The sequence below is a fragment of the Schistocerca serialis genome, chromosome 2, assembly GCF_023864345.2.
Source record: "Schistocerca serialis cubense isolate TAMUIC-IGC-003099 chromosome 2, iqSchSeri2.2, whole genome shotgun sequence".
NCBI lineage: Eukaryota > Metazoa > Arthropoda > Insecta > Orthoptera > Acrididae > Schistocerca > Schistocerca serialis.
The window spans coordinates 507,354,250-507,373,201 of NC_064639.1; the positions used below are offsets into that span (position 1 = coordinate 507,354,250).

The following is an 18,952-nucleotide window of genomic DNA, read 5'->3' on the forward strand; positions in this document are numbered from 1 at the left end:
CTCGTATCCCTGTAATAGATCTAGATGCAAGGCATGTCCAATACATGCTCCCACCACAACCTACAGTCCAGTGACAAACATCATCTATCTCATCAAAGGGCAGGGCTACCTGTGAAACCAGTCATGTGATTTACAAGCTAAGCTGCAACCACTGTGCTGTATTCTATGTGGGCATGACAACCAACAAGCTGTCTGTCCGCATGAATGGCCACCGAAAAACTGTGGCCAAGAAACAAGTCACAGAGCACGCTGCCCAACATGACATCCTTCATTTCAATGACTGCTTCACAGCCTGTGCTATATGGATCCTTCCCATCAACACCAGTTTTTCTGAATTGTGCAGATGTGAACTTTTCCCTGCAAAATATCCTACGTTCCCAAAACCCTCCTGGCCTCAACCTTCGTTAGTCATTGCCCTCACCCATTCAACTCCTTCCGTATTCCCATTCCAGCATTACACAGCCCTCATTCTACCACTGCACCCAGTCTTTTTACTTCTCTCCTTTTCCACTAGCCCTTCCCCACCTCTCCCCTGCCCTTCGTCCAACCTCCCAACTGCACATAGCTGCCCAACCCTCTCTCCACCTTGTCCCTGCACGCTCCCCGGCCTACCCTCTATCCCTCCCCCTTCCTGCCCCAGCCTCCTCCTTACCCCCACCCAGTCACCAGTCCCATAATGCACCAGTGCTGTTGCTCGCTGTGTGGCTTCAGTTTGCCAGAGACTGCAGTCGTGTGTGTGAGTTGTGTTGTGCACGTGTGTGTGTGTGTGTGTGTGTGTGTGTGTGTGTGTGTGTGTGTTTTTTACAAAAGCGTTGCTGGCCGAAAGATTATTTGTAACAGTGTTTTGTTTTGCCTATCTGTTACTCAGCATCTCCGCTATATGGTAAGAAATCAAATAAAATAGTTCTGTAAAAATTCACTGAAGATCACGAATCCTTTGAAATATTCCTGACCAGTGTCTGAAATTTTGTTGTTTTAGTTTCTGGTTCACACTGTGTGTGTTACAGAATTTTTCAGCTATAAACACCAACCAAGATGTCACAGTGCTTCGGGAGTGGCATTCATCCTTCCTCTTGGTGTAGAACATTTTGGTCTTTCAGTCTTAACGGTGTCTTCAAGGTGTGACCTAAAGTCACCCATTTTTTCTCTTTTTTCTGAATTCCAAATGCCTCTTACTCCCTGTCTTCCTCTGGTATAGCAGATACCACTGGCCTTCCTGAATGATATACTGGTTTTGATGGATGAGGTCATATTGCTGCTGTATCAGTCATGCCATAACTACTGTGGGTGCATCATAAAGTTGCAGTTGATTCAGCACCTTCTGGAGTTCAGTTTCTCTTGTCTCTTGGTTTGACTGTCTTTGGACTCTTGCTCTGTAACTCTCTGTTCAGTTATTCAATTTCTCCGTTGCCTGACAGTACAGCAAACTGTTTCCAATATCTGTATCATGACTTGCACACAGCCAAGCATTCAGAATTAGTGATGTGCAATAATCAATTCAGAATCCTTAGCACACATTGCAGTATCATTCACAGTCACTAGAAATACAATTGAGCATTTGTAGTCCACGTGGGCAGTGTAGATGTGTAAAGAAAAGTTGAGCAGTCAAAATTATCACAGTGGCAGTTTAAGATGTTAAGTAATGAGAAATTAATGTACACTGCTGGGAAAAAATTAGTACCTCCTTGTAGAGGTTTCCAATTCACTCAAGATTTATTGTTGCAATTGTGCATATGGAGTACATGAAATGATTACAGTTGCAGATCGATAGCCAAAGCAGTTCTGAGGTACCAGGTATCAACCCATTCTGAAACACCCATATTAGTATGTGATGTAGCTTCAATGAGCTGCATCCGTAACTTGTGGTCTAGTGGCTAGCGTCGCTACCTCTGGATCACAGGGTTTTGGGTTAGATTCCCAGACAGGTTGGGGATTTTCTCTACCTGGGCACTGGATGATTGTGTTGTCATCATATTCATCAGGGTGTATACGACCCGAGAGAAAACCAGGAACAACCTGGGGATTTTTTAGAATTCCGGGAATTTTTCATTGTTTTAGTTTTCGGTTAAATTTTTATGATTTTGAATGATAAGAACCAATACTCTGAAAATAAAACTTAAGTTGCAAAGGAAATGTGCCATATAGAACAACAAAACACAGTGCTCATACAAGCATCTGCCAACAGCAAAGTGGGTAAACGGCTTTAGGAAGACTACGCAATGCTTCCTAACTACAAATAGCTTCCGATGAGCATGAAGTGACAACTGTGATTCATTTGAGCAGTTGCAGTCGAGCTCTTGTGCATGCGCAGTTGAGTCGCATATGAGTAGTACCTTCTCCCACTTCTGGCTACAGATATGTGGCTGGGCGCCACTATCTAGTATTGCCCCGGTTCGGAAATATTGTAGAGACGGGGCTGATGCACAGAGCAATCTGAGTTATTGTGGGGAGGTGAGACTTCTCCACATGACCCGTGTTTATGTTTAGTGATTTTGCTGTTTCCTCTTTATTTATTGCTCTCTCATGAAATGAAAACAAAACGGATTTCTGTGGCCAGGAGCTAACAAATGAATTAAAATACGTTTTCATAATTATGGAAGGCTAAAATATCTCATTAGTTCGACATTTTATTTCCACATTTTTGACAGTAAAGCATTAATTGCCTTGCAGAACAACAAAATTATTTTTGTTGGTTTGCTAAAGAGATTTGGCTTTTGTTAATCTTCTCCGCTGAGACAGTCAATTTATTTGAAATGAAGTGTTTAATTTCAGACTGTTGGCTAGTTTCAACTGTTCGCTGCATTTCAAGTGCACGTTTTCTATCTTATACGTTTTCTATCTTATAGCTTGTATGGCATTATGCCATAATAAAGATCCGAATATGAGATAATACAGTACTGGTACCCCAAGAAAATTTACATCCGAATTTGGACATACGAATGTGGACTTAAAGCTGAATTATGCATATCAGTATGGTTCACGAAATTCCAGTGCTCTTGAAGTGTCCTCTAATGTCTTGTTTCTTATATGACATAATGCAAGATCTTTTAATGTCTTACACGAATGAACATACGGGCTTCCTGCATCATCGTAGCTGCGCAGGCATGGTGACGCCTGTTACTTGGCGTTCTCTGGCAATTGCTGAAACGAACCTACTTCTAACAGGTTGCAGGAAAATATTGCGAATGGTGTTTTGAAAAGTGTTACTTTCAAAGTAAATTTCCTTTTACGCGATATGAACTGTGTGCAAGAATGTACGATGAATTTCTTAGATCAGAGTGTTTGCTTCTCATTTAAACATCAACTCTTTGAAGACGACCATCTAGAAGAATTTCGAGCCCAGAAGATCAGACATTTACGTTGTTATTAAAAATTTTACAGACACATTTGTGTGATGTATCTTAAAGTGTAACACGTGCAAAAAAGATCAACATTGTATGTATAAGCTTAGCTTCTCTTGCAGCTTGTTAATCTTAGAGACCAATATTATATGTGAAAGCTTTGCTTTTCTTGTAATTTAAACCATTAACTTTTCTTATTTGTGTGTTAGCGCTACTTAAGAGTTAACTTGCCATTGGCAGGCTACATCACGTGTCCTACACTGTCATCAGCTAGCGAGATCACGTGACATGAACTGAGACTGACTTAAAAAAGCGCGTCGCAGTCTCAGTTTCAATGCTTTGGAAAGTAACTTCCGGTATTTGGTGAAATTAGAGTTTATGCCTTTGTAACACGAAAATATGCAGTGTACATGTTGCTGCACATCAAAGACCTTTCCAAAACGTGTTTTGTTTCCCCTGAGTTTAGTTTTCTAAACTGCCGGGAAATTCTATGTCGGTGTATAAAACCATAAACATTCAAAGGATTGATAAGTTTTACAGTGCTGAGGAAAAATATATTGTCACTTAACACGTAAAAAGTGTATTTTCACCTGAGAGAAAGTGTATTTTCAACTGGGAAAAATCCGGGATTTTTTTTTTTTTTTTTTTTTTTTTTTTTTTCTTGTCCACGTATACACCCTGTTCATGAAAGTAGCTAGATTGGACTGTCTACAGTTTGGGAATTTGTATGGATACTGATGATGACCACGCAGTTGAGCACCCCACAAACAAAAACATCATCAGTGAGCTGCAAGGCGAGCACTGACTCTGGCATCCAGTTGATCGTACAGATGGTGACCATATGGCCTGTGATGGGGCCAGTGTGTCTTGTGTGAATGCACTCTACAAGACAGTGCTCACCAAGTCAGTATCATATGCGCAAGTGACCATCACTTGCATGCAGGTAGAATCTGCTTAAATCACTGAAGACCATGGCGTGCCATTCAATTTTCTAAGTGATCCTCTGATGGCACCAGCCAACCCATGTACATTAATGCTGTAGTGTGAGTGGAAGATGGATTAGAGGTGTACGTGCCTGTAGCCTCACTGCTAGTAACTGGTTCCCAACAGTTTGTGTTGACCCATTTGTGCTCACAAGCCCTTTTATCTGTGCTGTCGTAGCTGAACAATCTGCCAGTGCTGCCCTTACAATTGATGATCCTGGTGGGCATCCAGAACCTCATCTACAGGTATGAGAATCTTAAAATGGTCACTGATACCAGCATTGTTGTGCAACTGGTGCAATACTTCCAACATCTTGGCAATTCTGTGAAAGGATCATCCTGCTATTTGGAAGGCCACAGTTTGACCCCATTCAGACTCTACCCATTTGGGTGTAGGAAGCACGAGTTCATCTCCATACTGTGGTTGCCTACATTCTTCACACGTTTGCACCACACTGAGCCTTTTGGATGTGACCATTCCCCATTAAAGGGTAGGGTTAGTGGTGCTCTGGTGGTATCTATTTTCAGGTGATGTTGAAACCATTATCAGACCATCTACTATCTCCCAGGTGGCATATGTTGTCATCGGATCAAACACAGCATCATTTTTTTAGGTGTATTAATTTTTTTGGTATTGTATTTACGGGTCTGTAATTTCTGCAGTGCAGTTGCTGTTGAAAAGAAGTAAAGATCATAAAATTTCAGAATGGTCAGTTTGACCACTTCTGTGAATCTGTTGCTAAGCAACCATCATGTGAAAAAGTCTAACTTTCCGCTGTTTAAATATGGTGTAATATAGTGAATTTCATTTTTTCCACACACTCTAGCTCTGCAGCTTCTTTTTGCTTCACAGCTGAAAGATAAGGCTCACTTGGGCATATTAGTATTCGACTGCACAAAAATTGAGATGATTTGAGTGCATGTGGGAAATTTGGTACAGCATTCATTTCAAAATTGAGATTACACCTTATGTAAAATATTTAATTTTCGCTATTAGAGGACAGACATTTGTATTGCACATACTGACAGAAACCACATTAAATTGGCTATATGAAGTCATTCATGGTCTGAACGAAGGAATGACCCTACCTCATTCAGTAGGATCATACCTTAGAATTTAATGTTGTGCTGTTGTCACACTTCCTGCCCATCCTGCAATCCTCTGGCCAGTACATAGAATGGCACTATCCCAGTCATGTGAAATGTCAAACTGCTCCATTCTTTGTAGTGATACTTTGGTTAAGAATATTCTTTTTACCTGAGAGGAACAATAGTAGAAACATTTCCTATAGATTTGTTTGACAGAAGGCAAAACCCAGTCCATTAACTGAAAATCCGTGGCAAACGTGTTATGGGAGTAGTTGCATTGCATGTATGTAGCCAGTACCTTGAAAACTGGAGGAAAGGTTCCAGGCCCATTTTGTTGGTTTGTTTGTGTGTGTGTGTGTGTGTGTGTGTGTGTGTGTGTGTGTGTGTGTGTGTGTGTGTGTGAGAGAGAGAGAGAGAGAGAGAGAGATATGTTGGAAGATGGTTTAGTTTTGAACCATTGTGTACATCCACATCCATCAAGTAATGGCAGCCAATGAGATTTTCAGAGTGCAGTAAGTGCTCTCCTGCTATCCCAACCGTTACCATTCTTAGGTGGCAACTGTAGCTAGATAATCCTACCTGAATGTTGTCTGCAGAAACTTTTTGTATGGCTCAGCTATGTGGAAGGGTTTCTGCTTTCTTCCCCCACTTTTTCAGCTGTCTGCTGTCATGTGAACACCCCCCCCCCCCACTCTCTCTCTCTCTCTCTCTCTCTCTCTCTCTCTCTCTGTTCCCCTCACACCTTTCTCTACTGATACATGTTACAGAAAGCTGAGTAAAGTAGTACTGGACAGAAGGAAGATACTTAAAGTGTAGTTGTACTTCAGACTGTTTTGAGAGTCTTTTGTCACTTAAATTCAGTAACTTTTCTCCTATTTTGAATATTGCATTGATAATTATGTATTGATTCTCTACTTCGCATACAATTGTAGTCATTTAATTTTAAAGTATCTTCATTTGTAATAAATTCAAATAAAAATTTTAGCATGGGGGATGTACAATATGTTACAGATGTTCTACTGGTACAATAAAATTTAAAAACATTTATCCGTTAGATCACTGAAAGAGAATGTGTGTATGCTACTTTTTTCCTTCTATTAAATGGTAGCTTCCTGTGCAGTTCAAGCATCATGTAGTAATACCTTAGCAGTTTTGTTTGTATACATTCTTTATTAGTGCTGACTATTTATATTGCAAGTAGAAGTAATTTGTCTTTATTTTCATCTTTTAGATTACAAGCAAGGGGAGATGATTGCACTGGGATGGAGGCATGAGGATGCATGGTATAAAATAGAAACTCATATTTTAGTGATGATGGAATTATGCAGAATGAAAGACTGTTACTCAAGATTTCTGATTGTTTTTAAAGATATACCTGTTGCACTGTAAATACTGAAAGTTTGTAAAAGCAGACTGAAATCTGAAGAGTGTTGGTAAAAAGAGGACTGTAATTATGGGTCTGAAGACTTAGTGAACATAACATGCAATGGACACTGTGCTGATTATGATGAACTGGTCATTCTCACAAAGTTCCCTGTGAAATTGTAATTTTTATGAGTGAATGTTGTATGACACCCAACTTTATTTTCATTTCATTAATATTTTCCTCATATCCTGCAGAAGATGAAGAGAAACGGCTACAAGAACAACTTGTAAATATGTGAGTGTTAATTCAATAAAATGAGTACATAATCTGCAGCAGATCAAAGTGTTATCAGTGAATACCAGCTGGAACTTATTTATGATCACTATGTTATTATTTTAAATGGTGCTGTTGTTTGTTAATGGAATTTCCAGTCATCTTTTTCCTTGTGTTTTTTGTGCAAGTGTGATAGTTGTACATATCCTTCATACCTCCCATATTATGTTGCAAGATAAGGAACAGAATATTAACAGGCCAAATTGTATCAAATGCATTTGACAGGAACAGAATAGTCAGTATTGTTTATATTCCAGTGTATCTCTGTACCGGTGATAATTTTTAAGTAATAGAAAGATGATATTTATTAGTTTCTATTTACAGCAATAGTCAAAAATTAAGGTATTTGGAAGTTAATAAAAATAGCTTTCATTTACTTTACCAATGCATATTGAAATTACACTTATTTTTTAAACTTAAATTACATGTAAGTTAACATTAGAGTCCTAATGTGATGGTGATTGTAGTACATCTCAGCCATGTAAGTTAGGAAGGAGCTTATGCTTTCAGCTGATTTACTGTATCACTTTCCACTTGGCCTAGCAGAAATTGTTTTTGTGAAAGACTGTTAGTTGCATGCACAAATGAAAATTCTCCCGTGAAACCTACGAGTCAGTCAGTCTTAGCTTCTCAGCCTGCATTTCATTCTCTTTGCTGATTAATCAGTGATATTTTCCTTTTCTTAAAAATGCTGCAGCATAGGGATGCAGTTTGTAAGAAACTGTGCCTTTTTTCAGGTACTTAAAATTTTTCGCATACTTAGTTTTACCAAATGCAGAAATATTATTATGTTGTATGATGATTAAAACTGCCTCATGGAGACTTTATGTAAGTCATAGAAAGGCCAAGGAATAGCAGTGTTAACAGGACCACACATAATAAAACATTTTGGTGTAGAATCAGTCTCTTAATTTAATAAGATGAAGAAGTTGCTCATATTCGTACAGGACAACACCCAAAATGCAAACTACACTGTTAAATGATTTGTAACATTATCCTCTTCTTGTTGTTCAAAGAAAAACACTCTTGGTTTTCCTAAAGTGACACTTTTAGGTTGTCCTGTAAAGTGATTAAGTGCACTTGCCTCTTTCAGCTGTTTCAACTGTGTTTCTTAGCCTCCTCTTCATCAAGATAATACAAAGAGTGCATCATCCTAGAACAAAGTACAGTTAAACTTCCGTATAGCGAGCATAATTCATTCCAGAATCTTATTCATAGTGTGAAACACTTGTTAAGTGAAACAATTTATCCCATATAAATTAATGTAAAATACGATAATGCGTTCTGTGCGGAAAAAGTTTTATACATGCCATTTATTCAAAGAAAATCAGACATACAGTATTATGTACTTTATTATTGATGATATGTAATTAATTCTTTTATATTGGGAAGCTTTCTGTGGCCATTTGTTTCTACCAACACTTCAACACTTGGAGAAAATGGCACGCAGCATTACCATCAGATAAATTTGTAGTGTGCATAACCATTGCTTTATTGGGGGTGATGATTTTCAGTGTAAGATGCAACCAATTCCCATGCTTTCAGCATTTCTCTTATTGTGCCAGAAGGTTGCTGTTAATGTTAAGTGCTCCTCCTCCTCCTCCTCCTCCTCCTCCTCCTCCTCCTCCTCCTCTGAAGAACTCCTCTCCAGAACTCCTATCCATAGCTTCCTGCCGTGAAAACGTTTGCAACTCCATAAGCTCTTCAGTGGCCGTGGCTGTGAGCTTCCACAAGCTCATCAATATCGTTGTTATCCACTTCTAGTCCCGTGCTACTGGCCAAAGAGACAATCTCGTTGGCTATAGGCTCCACAGGTAGTAACTCAAATGCCTCATAGCCACGTTCGACAACACACTCCGTCCAAAGCTTCTTCCAAGCAGAAGTCAGAGTTTTGTTGGTAAACCCTTCCCACACCTTTTTGACAATCTTCGAAGGCAGTGATGTTGAAGTTCTATTTCGAAAACTCTCTGAGAGTGAGATTGGTAGCTTCAGTCAACTCAAAGCAATCTCAAAGAGTGCGTAAATGTAGAACTTCTTAAAGTTAGAAATAATCTGGTGGTCGATAGACTGGACTAATGGATTGATGTTGGGAGGCAGAAATTGGATCTTGATGAGGAGTTACAGATTCATTTCAAGCAAATATTTTTTCACTGAAGGACCAAACACTTCCTTGATCCAATACATAAAAGATCACGTCTCACCCAAGCCTTGTTGTTGGACCTCCACATCACATTTGACCTGCTGTTCTGGACTTTATGCTTCTTGAACGCTTGTTGAGTTTCTAAATGATAAACAGGCAGCACTTTAATTTTCAAGTCACCAATTGCTTTGGCACAGAATGGGAGTGTGAGATGTGTTTCATTGGCTTATGACCAGACAGTGCAGTCTCCTCTGTTGTTATGAAGGTATGCTTCGGCACCTTTTTCCAGAATACAACCGTCTCTTCACAATTAAAAACGTGTTGTGGCAGATAACCCTGAGAATATAAGAACATCTTGAAGTTGCTGATGTTCTCTGCTGCCTTTGTGTTGGAGCTGGCTGCTTCACCGTGCCTCACAACGCTGTGGATGCTGGTTCTTCTCTTAAACTTCTCCAACCTCCCATGACTTCCCTTAAATACTTCTTTGCCGCTGATGACCCTGGCAACGTCTTAATGAGATCGACAAAAATGTTTCTCGCCTTCTCACAAATGTTCTCATTAATAGTGTCACCCTGTAGTTGCTTTTCCTTTATCCATATAGGGAGCAACCTTTCGACATTGTCCTTAATATAAAACCGTTGTATAGGTAATCTTGTCATTCCCTTTGAACCATCTATCTCCTTAGTCTTGTCCTTGTTCTTGAGGATAGTGCAAGCAGTTGATGTAGACCGATTGGGTGTGAGTGCTAATTCAGCAAAGCTCACATCACATTCACATTTTTAAATGATTTTACGTCTCATTTATAAGGTCATTTTCATTCTCTTATGGTCATCTTCTTGTGGATCTATCTTTGCGGACATTTCTACGAAATTTATTAAATTTTGCACACAAAAGAACACTGTGTGAAAACAAGTTTAGAAAAATACGTGACCACAAGCTGCACTAAGATGGTAGCAGAAAGAGCGCTAAACCCAGACTGCAGTACGTACTAAAGTCATTGTTCATATGCTGCTGCCAACAAATGAAAGGTGTTTATATTGTTGACGTTTCCCCTACTGCACATGAATGTCTGATGGTACCTCACTGAATCGTTGTCACTTATCATGCGAAACATCACTCGTTAAGTCTCTCTCTCTCTCTCTCTCTCTCTCTCTTCTTTTTTTTTTTTTTTTTTTTTTTTTTTTTTTTTTTTTTTTTTTTTTTTTTTTCAAACTGCGCTTTATTGAGAGGTGCTCGTTAAACGAGGTTCCACTGTGTATTTCTTTTCACATTGGACACACATTCATTAGGTAATTTCTTACACAATGCTTATAAATAATCTGTGTTAGAGTGTGAATCCAAAATTGTGAGAAACAAAATTTTCTTTAGAAATTTTATATAGTATTGTAAATTGTTGAAAGTAAATCCAAATACTAGTTGGGGCTTGGGGGTGGGCTCTGAAACCAAAATGATATGACTCTGAGCATAAGAAAAATAGGTAATGTTGTGGCTAGTTGCGAGATTATTAAACAAAATTAGAAATTAATGATCATGGACGAATCTAGAAACCATGAAAAAATGGCAGTAGACATGCAGTTGTGAATCTGCTAACTGTTTTGTATTGATAATGGAAATATCTACATCTACATCCATACTCCGAAAGCCACCTGACGGTGTGTGGCGGAGGGTACCCTGAGTACCTCTATTGGTTCTCCCTTCTATTCCAGTCTCGTATTGCTCGTGGAAAGAAGGATTGTCGGTATGCTTCTGTGTGGGCTCTAATCTCTCTGATTTTATCCTCATGGTCTCTTCGCGAGATATACGTAGGAGGGAGCAATATACTGCTTGACTCTTCGGTGAAGGTATGTTCTAGAAATTTTAACAAAAGCCCGTACCGAGCTACTGAGCGTCTCTCCTGCAGAGTCTTCCACTGGAGTTTATCTATCATCTCTGTAACGCTTTCGCGATTACTAAATGATCCTGTAACGAAGCGCGCTGCTTTCCGTTGGATCTTCTCTATCTCTTCTATCAACCCTATCTGGTACGGATCCCACACTGCTGAGCAGTATTCAAGCAGTGGGCGAACAAGCGTACTGTAACCTACTTCCTTTGTTTTCGGATTGCATTTCCTTAGGATTCTTCCAATGAATCTCAGTCTGGCATCTGCTTTACCGACGATCAACTTTATATGATCATTCCATTTTAAATCGCTCCTGATGCATACTCCCAGATAATTTATGAAATTAACTGCTTCCAGTTGCTGACCTGCTATTTTGTAGCTAAATGATAACGGATCTATCTTTCTATGTATTCGCAGCACATTACACTTGTCTACATTAAAATTGAATTGCCATTCCCTGCACCATGCGTCAATTCACTGCAGATCCTCCTGCATTTCAGTACAATTTTCCATTGTTACAACCTCTCGATACACCACAACATCATCTGCAAAAAGCCTCAGTGAACTTCCGATGTCATCCACAAGGTCATTTATGTATATTGTGAATAGCAACGGTCCTATGACACTCCCCTGCGGCACACCTGAAATCACTCTTACTTCGGAAGACTTCTATCCATTGAGAATGACATGCTGCGTTCCGTTATCTAGGAACTCTTCAATCCAATCACACAATTGGTCTGATAGTCCATATGCTCTTACTTTGTTCATTAAACGACTGTGGGGAACTGTATCGAACGCCTTGCGGAAGTCAAGAAACACATCTACCTGTGAACCCGTGTCTATGGCCCTCTGAGTCTCGTGGACGAATAGCGCGAGCTGGGTTTCACACGACCGTCTTTTTCGAAACCCATGCTGATTCCTACAGAGTAGATCTCTAGTCTCCAGAAAAGTCATTATACTCGAACATAATAGGTGTTCCAAAATTCTACAACTGATCGACGTTAGAGATATAGGTCTATAGTTCTGCACATCTGTTCGACGTCCCTTCTTGAAAACGGGGATGACTTGTGCCCTTTTCCAATCCTTTGGAAATATGCTGATTAACTGTGCAGCTTCCAGTTTCAAAGTTTAGATTACCCTGATAGTTCTCAGAAATGTAACTGCTTTAGTTGTCATGGTATGCTGAATACTGGTTAATTTGAATTCACAACAGAAAATAAGAATATAAAAGATCTTGAACCTGCTATCTGTATATTTGCTTGAGGTTAACAAGTACCAATAGTGTAGGTAAAGGTGTTACTATGATTTTACAAAAAAAGAAGAGCCTGAAATGAATGTAACACAAAATATTTCTTAAGTGACTCCATCTTGCCACTAGCTGTTAATTTTTAGTTTATTTTTGCACTATTCACAATTTTGCCTTAAGACATTTTCAAGTACATGCATACATTCATTGGCTGCTAGTTCATCATATATCTGTGATGGCAAAAACATTGCCACACTTGTTTGTTGCGCGTTGTATATGAAGTAAGCCACTTAGTCTATTATTTCTGAATCCAGATCTCAAATATGTAAAGTTAAAAAATTAAACATTACAGTTAAAGCTTTTTTGTACTGTTTTAATTATATGTATGATGTCTGCCCTCAGAAGTACCATGTTAAGTGGTGTGTAGCAGACCAATATGGCAGCTTTTGCCTTAGCAGATTTTTGATTACCAAACAGCTAACGGATGTACAGTATACACTGTAGTACTTGAAAGTGACCTAAGATTGAAATTCTGCAATAGTGTGACAAACTAAAAACTTAACAGTTGGTAGTAATGTGAGTCATTTAAGAAGTTCATGACAACTGTGGACCAGAGTTCAAGGTAAAGTACATACAAAAGTTGAAAGACTGATAAGTATTTCTAACCTTGGGTTCCTGCATTGTCTTGTACCACATTGACAGTTACTGTAGAACTGTAACTCGTTAGAAACTACAACAGGAACCTGTAAATCATAAAAGTTTTCATAGGGATTGCACTGACGAAGCAGTGTGGTAGAAACAAATCAGAAGAGGCTATTAGCAAATAAATTGTAGAAGAAGAAAAATAATAAATAACTTCTTTGAGGATGAGAGTAATTATCACAGTACTAATCCAACAACTTCATGATCCGATCTGTTAATGCTATTGTTATGTTATTTCCTGCCCCTTTTTCCTCATTCATGTATTTAATGTTACAGTCACCTCTGGCATTATTTTGTGTCATCCAGGGCAGCTTTAAATACACTAGAACTGACCTAGGGGTCTAAATTTGACCACTGTGTACACTTTCTAAATTCACATGTTTATGATAACACAATTACCTACTAGTTGTCACTGCTAACTGATGAGATCTCCCTTTTGACTTTGCAAGGCAGCTATGAAGATAAAATATTTTTCCCATGTTACTGAAACGTGTTGTAACTTGAAATAATATTCCAGCACAGAGTCGAGTAGAAGTGACAAGGCAGAACAGATGCACTGGTTATGGTGCAATTTTGGTCTGTCGCAAAAACCATTGTTTTCTTGCTGCGATTTGTATTCTTGTGTTGTCATTCTTCCGTGTTGTGCAGCAGATGACAGTCGTGTCTTCTAAATATCCATATTTTGCTAAAGCGGTTGAAGATATAAAGTCAAATGCATTATCGGTTACAAATGCTGCAAAGAAGTATAGAATTCCACGAACTACTGTAGGAGACCATGAAAGGGAAAGGCATAGAGTAAATATGCTGTGTTTAATGTGGAGAAAGGAAAAATCATTTTTGAACAATTGGTTTCTGTTTCAAGGTACAGATTTCCATTTTTGAAATTCGTCCTTCAGGAATTACCAAAATATTATTTTATGTTTGGGAATTAGTTAAATACTTTCTATTACATTCATGAGCATGAACACATGTAATATATGTCATTAACAAGTGTGTTAAGTCCAAATTTTCCAATACTACAATTCCTTGCAAAAAATAAATTAATTAATCCAGTAAGGATGCCAATATCAGCCAGAATGTATGTGAATGTTCATTTACATGTACTCCTAACATGGAGTTCGAGTTAACACCAAGTACTGGTTTGAATCAGCTGGTGCTTAAAATGTGTTTTCCTCAGTGATCATGGATGTTAATACAGAGAAAATACAGGAAACAATCCTTAGTTGTGAGCTATATGATACTGTTTTCCATGAAAATGCAAATCACTTTGTCTGTGAAGTAGTGTAAAAAATAAGAGAAAGAAGTGTCGAATCTAGGTGAGTTTATTGTACTGCAGAAGGAATAAATTAGAACGATAAAAAAAAGGAAATGTGTGAAAAATATAAGAATGGAGAGGAATCATATGAACTGAACTCTCCTCCCTCTCTCTCAGTTCTTTATAATCTGTTTGTGTTCCGAAAGCGGAGAGCAGTGACAAACATGATGTCAAAAAGGTTTGTTCTCAATGTGTATATCTGTACCAGAATAATTAAAGATTTTATTATTATTGTTGTTTTTGTTATCGTCACATAAGTTTAACAACCATCACTATCATAAGTATATAACCAGGTTTTAAAAGAGGTAAATATAACACTTAAGAGTACATTTGTACAGATGGAAGCAATTTTCTCATGCTTGCCTTTACAGTGTGTTAGTTGTACACATGATTTTATCAGAAGATTCTTGTTTAACTTTTTTTTTCCGTATACTATGTCAATAATTTCCAGTGGTTTAATTATTGGTAGAACATCTTTAAGAAAATTTAGATCTCTCTGTACACTTAATAACTTAGAAAACTGTTAACTTCACCCAGTACGCAGTGTGTTTAAAGGGTTGTATCTGTTTCAGTAGAAGGAATATCTGGGTAATTTACAATATTTACATAGGACTAGTGTAATCCATAGGAAGTATGTAAGAATTGAACTCCATGGGGTATAGTGTGTGTTTGCTTAAGGATAAAACTTGGGAATACAAAATAGTGTAGTAAAAATTCTAATTGTACATTTGTTGTTAAGTTTTTTTTAGTTTCTGTGCTGAATCATCTGTTATAGAGTTCACATTCACCCCTTATTAAAATCTCTTCCCCCCCCCCCCCCCCCCCCCACACACACACACACACACACCCACACACAATCATCTGCCTTTCTGTTTGCTATTTATAACCTGTTCATTGTTTCTTTTTTCTCTTTGTAAATAACTCTTACAAGATACATATTTTTATTAAATTAATTGTTATTTCATGAGAACTAATATTATTACGAATAATAATCCTAGTAACCTACGAGGTGCATTCAAGTTCTAAGGCCTCCGATTTTTTTCTAATTAACTACTCACCCGAAATCGATGAAACTGGCTTTACTTCTCGACGTAATCGCCCTGCAGACGTACACATTTTTCACAACGCTGACGCCATGATTCCATGGCAGCGGCGAAGGCTTCTTTAGGAGTCTGTTTTGACCACTGGAAAATCGCTGAGGCAATAGCAGCACGGCTGGTGAATGTGCGGCCACGGAGAGTGTCTTTCATTGTTAGAAAAAGCCAAAAGTCACTAGGAGCCAGGTCAGGTGAGTAGGGAGCATGAGGAATCACTTCAAAGTTGTTATCATGAAGAAACTGTTGCGTAACGTTAGCTCGATGTGCGGGTGCATTGTCTTGGTGAAACAGCACATGTGCAGCCCTTCCCGGACGTTTTTGTTGCAGTGCAGGAAGGAATTTGTTCTTCAAAATATTTTCGTAGGATGCACCTGTTACCGTAGTGCCCTTTGGAACACAATGGGTAAGGATTACACCCTCGCTGTCCCAGAACATGGACACCATCATTTTTTCAGCACTGGCAGTTACCCGAAATTTTTTTGGTGGCGGTGAATCTGTGTGCTTCCATTGAGCTGACTGGCGCTTTGTTTCTGGATTGAAAAATGGCATCCACGTCTCATCCATTGTCACAACCGACGAAAAGAAAGTCCCATTCATGCTGTCGTTGCGCGTCAACATTGCTTGCCAACATGCCACACGGGCAGCCATGTGGTCGTCCGTCAGCACTCGTGGCACCCACCTGGGTGACACTTTTCACATTTTCACGTCGTCATGCAGGATTGTGTGCACAGAACCCACAGAAATGCCAACTCTGGAGGCGATCTGTTCAACAGTCATTCGGCGATCCCCCAAAACAATTCTCTCCACTTTCTCGATCATGTCGTCAGACCGGCTTGTGCGAGCCCGAGGTTGTTTCGGTTTGTTGTCACACAATGTTCTGCCTTCATTAAACTATCGCACCCACGAACGCACTTTCGACACATCCATAACGCCATCACCACATGTCTCCTTCAACTGTCGATGAATTTCAATTGGTTTCACACCACACAGATTCAGAAAACGAATGATTGCACGCTGTTCAAGTAAGGAAAACGTCGCCATTTTAAGTGTTTAAAACAGTTCTCATTCTCGCCGCTGGCGGTAAAATTCCATCTGCCCTACGGTGCTGCCATCTCTGGGACGTATTGACAATGAACGCGGCCTAATTTTAAAACAATGCGCATGTTTCTATCTCTTTCCAGTCCGGAGAAAAAAAATCGGAGGCCTTAGAACTTGAATGCACCTCGTACATGTATTAAAAATAAGTTACTGGGGAGCTGCTGCTGTAACTATACATTGGATTTAACAGAGTACTCACTAGAAAAATTTGCTTTTCAGGGTGGAGTTTCCTCTTCAGAAAACGTTCTTCCAACTTAATTGCAGGTACCAAAGTGTAAATTCAACTTGATGTACCTGGGTTCAAGATGAATGTTGTAGAATGAAAAACACCAAGTGTAAATGGAGCACTCCAGATTAGTGAAACTGTTGTTCCTCATACTGTTTATGTAATATTTTGAGTCATTACATAACTACAGGCGTCAGTGTTCCAAAGGATTACTTTCCACATGTGTCCTTTTACAATTAACTGAACAGTGGAATTGCACAGAAAGTGTGTGAGTGTTGAGTGTTCGTTATTACACATCTGTCTGTCTACTGTCTTACGAGATTTATTGTGCGCCTTCTGAGTTAAAATGATTCTGAAAAATGTGGAGAAAAGTAAATGTAATCTTCTGCAATATTGGTCTATAAGAATGATTCTTACATTATTTTTGTAGGTGGAGTGAAGTAAAGATAAAACATAATTCATGTACATATATACTAAGTTCATTTGGTATACATCCTTTTAGTTTTAAATGTGTTTCCTTAAATTCAGTACTTCTGTTGGGCATTTGTTTAGAACATTAATTTCTAATAAAGTATGCTTGACAACTATTGCCAGTTGTAGACCAGTTTTAAAAAATATGTGGTGAAGCTTATGTTAGTGGATGTTTGTGTCATAGTTTACATACAAAATTATTTTATTTCTGAATGTATTTGCACAAATGTAATGCATATACTTTTATTTTTCCTACTTAAAGATGTAGTATATGATCTAGTCTCATAATTGTGTTAATTATCAGAGAATATTAATTAAACTGTGTTCTACTTTTGTGTGTCGTTACAGATTATGGAACTATTTGTATTTTCCACAGATATTTTCTAGTTAGTGCAGTTATTTTTCCTTTTATGTAATTAAGTCAATTTTATTCGTACATTAAAATATACAAAATATCCTAGACATGATAAAGCAGAACTACATAATGACCAAAGTTGTGGAAGAATGTTGCAGAAGACTTTTTTTTAAAAAAACTTGCATTTTATCTTTAAGTTTAGTTTATATGTTGAGGATGAGGCTATCTACTCTTTTTACTCTTTAAAACTGTTTTATTTGGAAAGTATATATATCCTGCTATGTTGGATAAAGTGAGTTTATACATTGTTTTAATTTTCAAAGGCTGAGTTTTATCTTAAAACTATATTATACAGGGAAAGAAGTATACTTTGTCATTTTGTACTTAACAGTTTCTTTTTCCTCTTCAACAGGAAAAAAGAGTACTGTCTTACAGAAACATCACTAATTCTCAGGCTTGCGTGCTTCAGCAATGAAATGTTGAAACATAATATTGCTATTCAGTAATGACTTGGGCAGTAAAACTATGAATAAGAAATTCTACCTTGAGGCTTGGCTGGTGAGAAATTCTGACAGTGACTTGAAAAAGTTAGTAGACCAACAAACTGTAAGATAAAGGTGGTCCAGAAAAATAATTATCAACTGAACAAGTTAATTATAATTACTTAGCATTGTCAGCTCCCAGTTATTAATTTGTGTCATGTGGACAGTATTGCTGGGCTATCAGCAAAGAACTTAAAAATTTCATGAGGAGATCCCAGTTTTGACTGAGATTGTAATGAAACTTGGGGGATTCGTGTAATTTTAGTCATGATGTCTAAGGAAACTTTTACTACAGTATTTGGAAAAGATAAGTTATATTCTGTCACTTATTTTTATTATATTCAGTGGCATACTTTCTAAATGAAGTTTCAGTCAAAATTAGTTGAATGCATTTGTGTTAGAAGTAAAATAAAAAATGGAAATAATTCTTGTTCATCTTTGTTGTATAGATACTTTTACATTAAATGTAAATTATGTAACTTTCTGGTTTGTGGCATGTATTTGTAAAGTATGCAAAATCCCTCATATCCGTAAAAATGGAAGTGAAAGGGAGAGAGTGCTTGTAAAATATAAGCTGCAGATGCAAATAGTGTGATGAAAATCATTTGATTTGAGTATGTGAGAGAGGACTGATTTAAAGCTGGAAGATAATGGGGAAGTAGTAACTGGCATTGTGTATGTGACCAAACTTTAGGCAAACAAAGGAGTGTGCTTACATATGTTGGAGAAAAGAACTAGAAAATCTGATGGAGGATTCAGAGCTGCAGAA

General features: G+C 38.1%; 1 protein-coding gene across 4 annotated transcripts in view; it reads left to right on the plus strand.

The window, feature by feature from the left end:
• LOC126457473 (nascent polypeptide-associated complex subunit alpha, muscle-specific form) overlaps positions 1–18,662 on the plus strand; it is a 144,662-nt gene extending 126,000 nt beyond the window's left edge. For 3 of the 4 annotated variants that reach the window (XM_050093765.1, XM_050093766.1, XM_050093767.1), the window contains exon 11: positions 16,809–18,662. In XM_050093765.1, the coding sequence (XP_049949722.1) occupies positions 16,809–16,847 (39 nt within the window). In that variant the 3' untranslated portion in view covers positions 16,848–18,662. Of the gene's footprint in view, positions 1–6,644; positions 7,074–16,808 lie in introns of all 4 variants that reach the window. The other variant, XR_007585474.1, reaches the window with a different exon arrangement.
• The last annotated feature ends 290 nt before the right edge of the window (positions 18,663–18,952 follow it).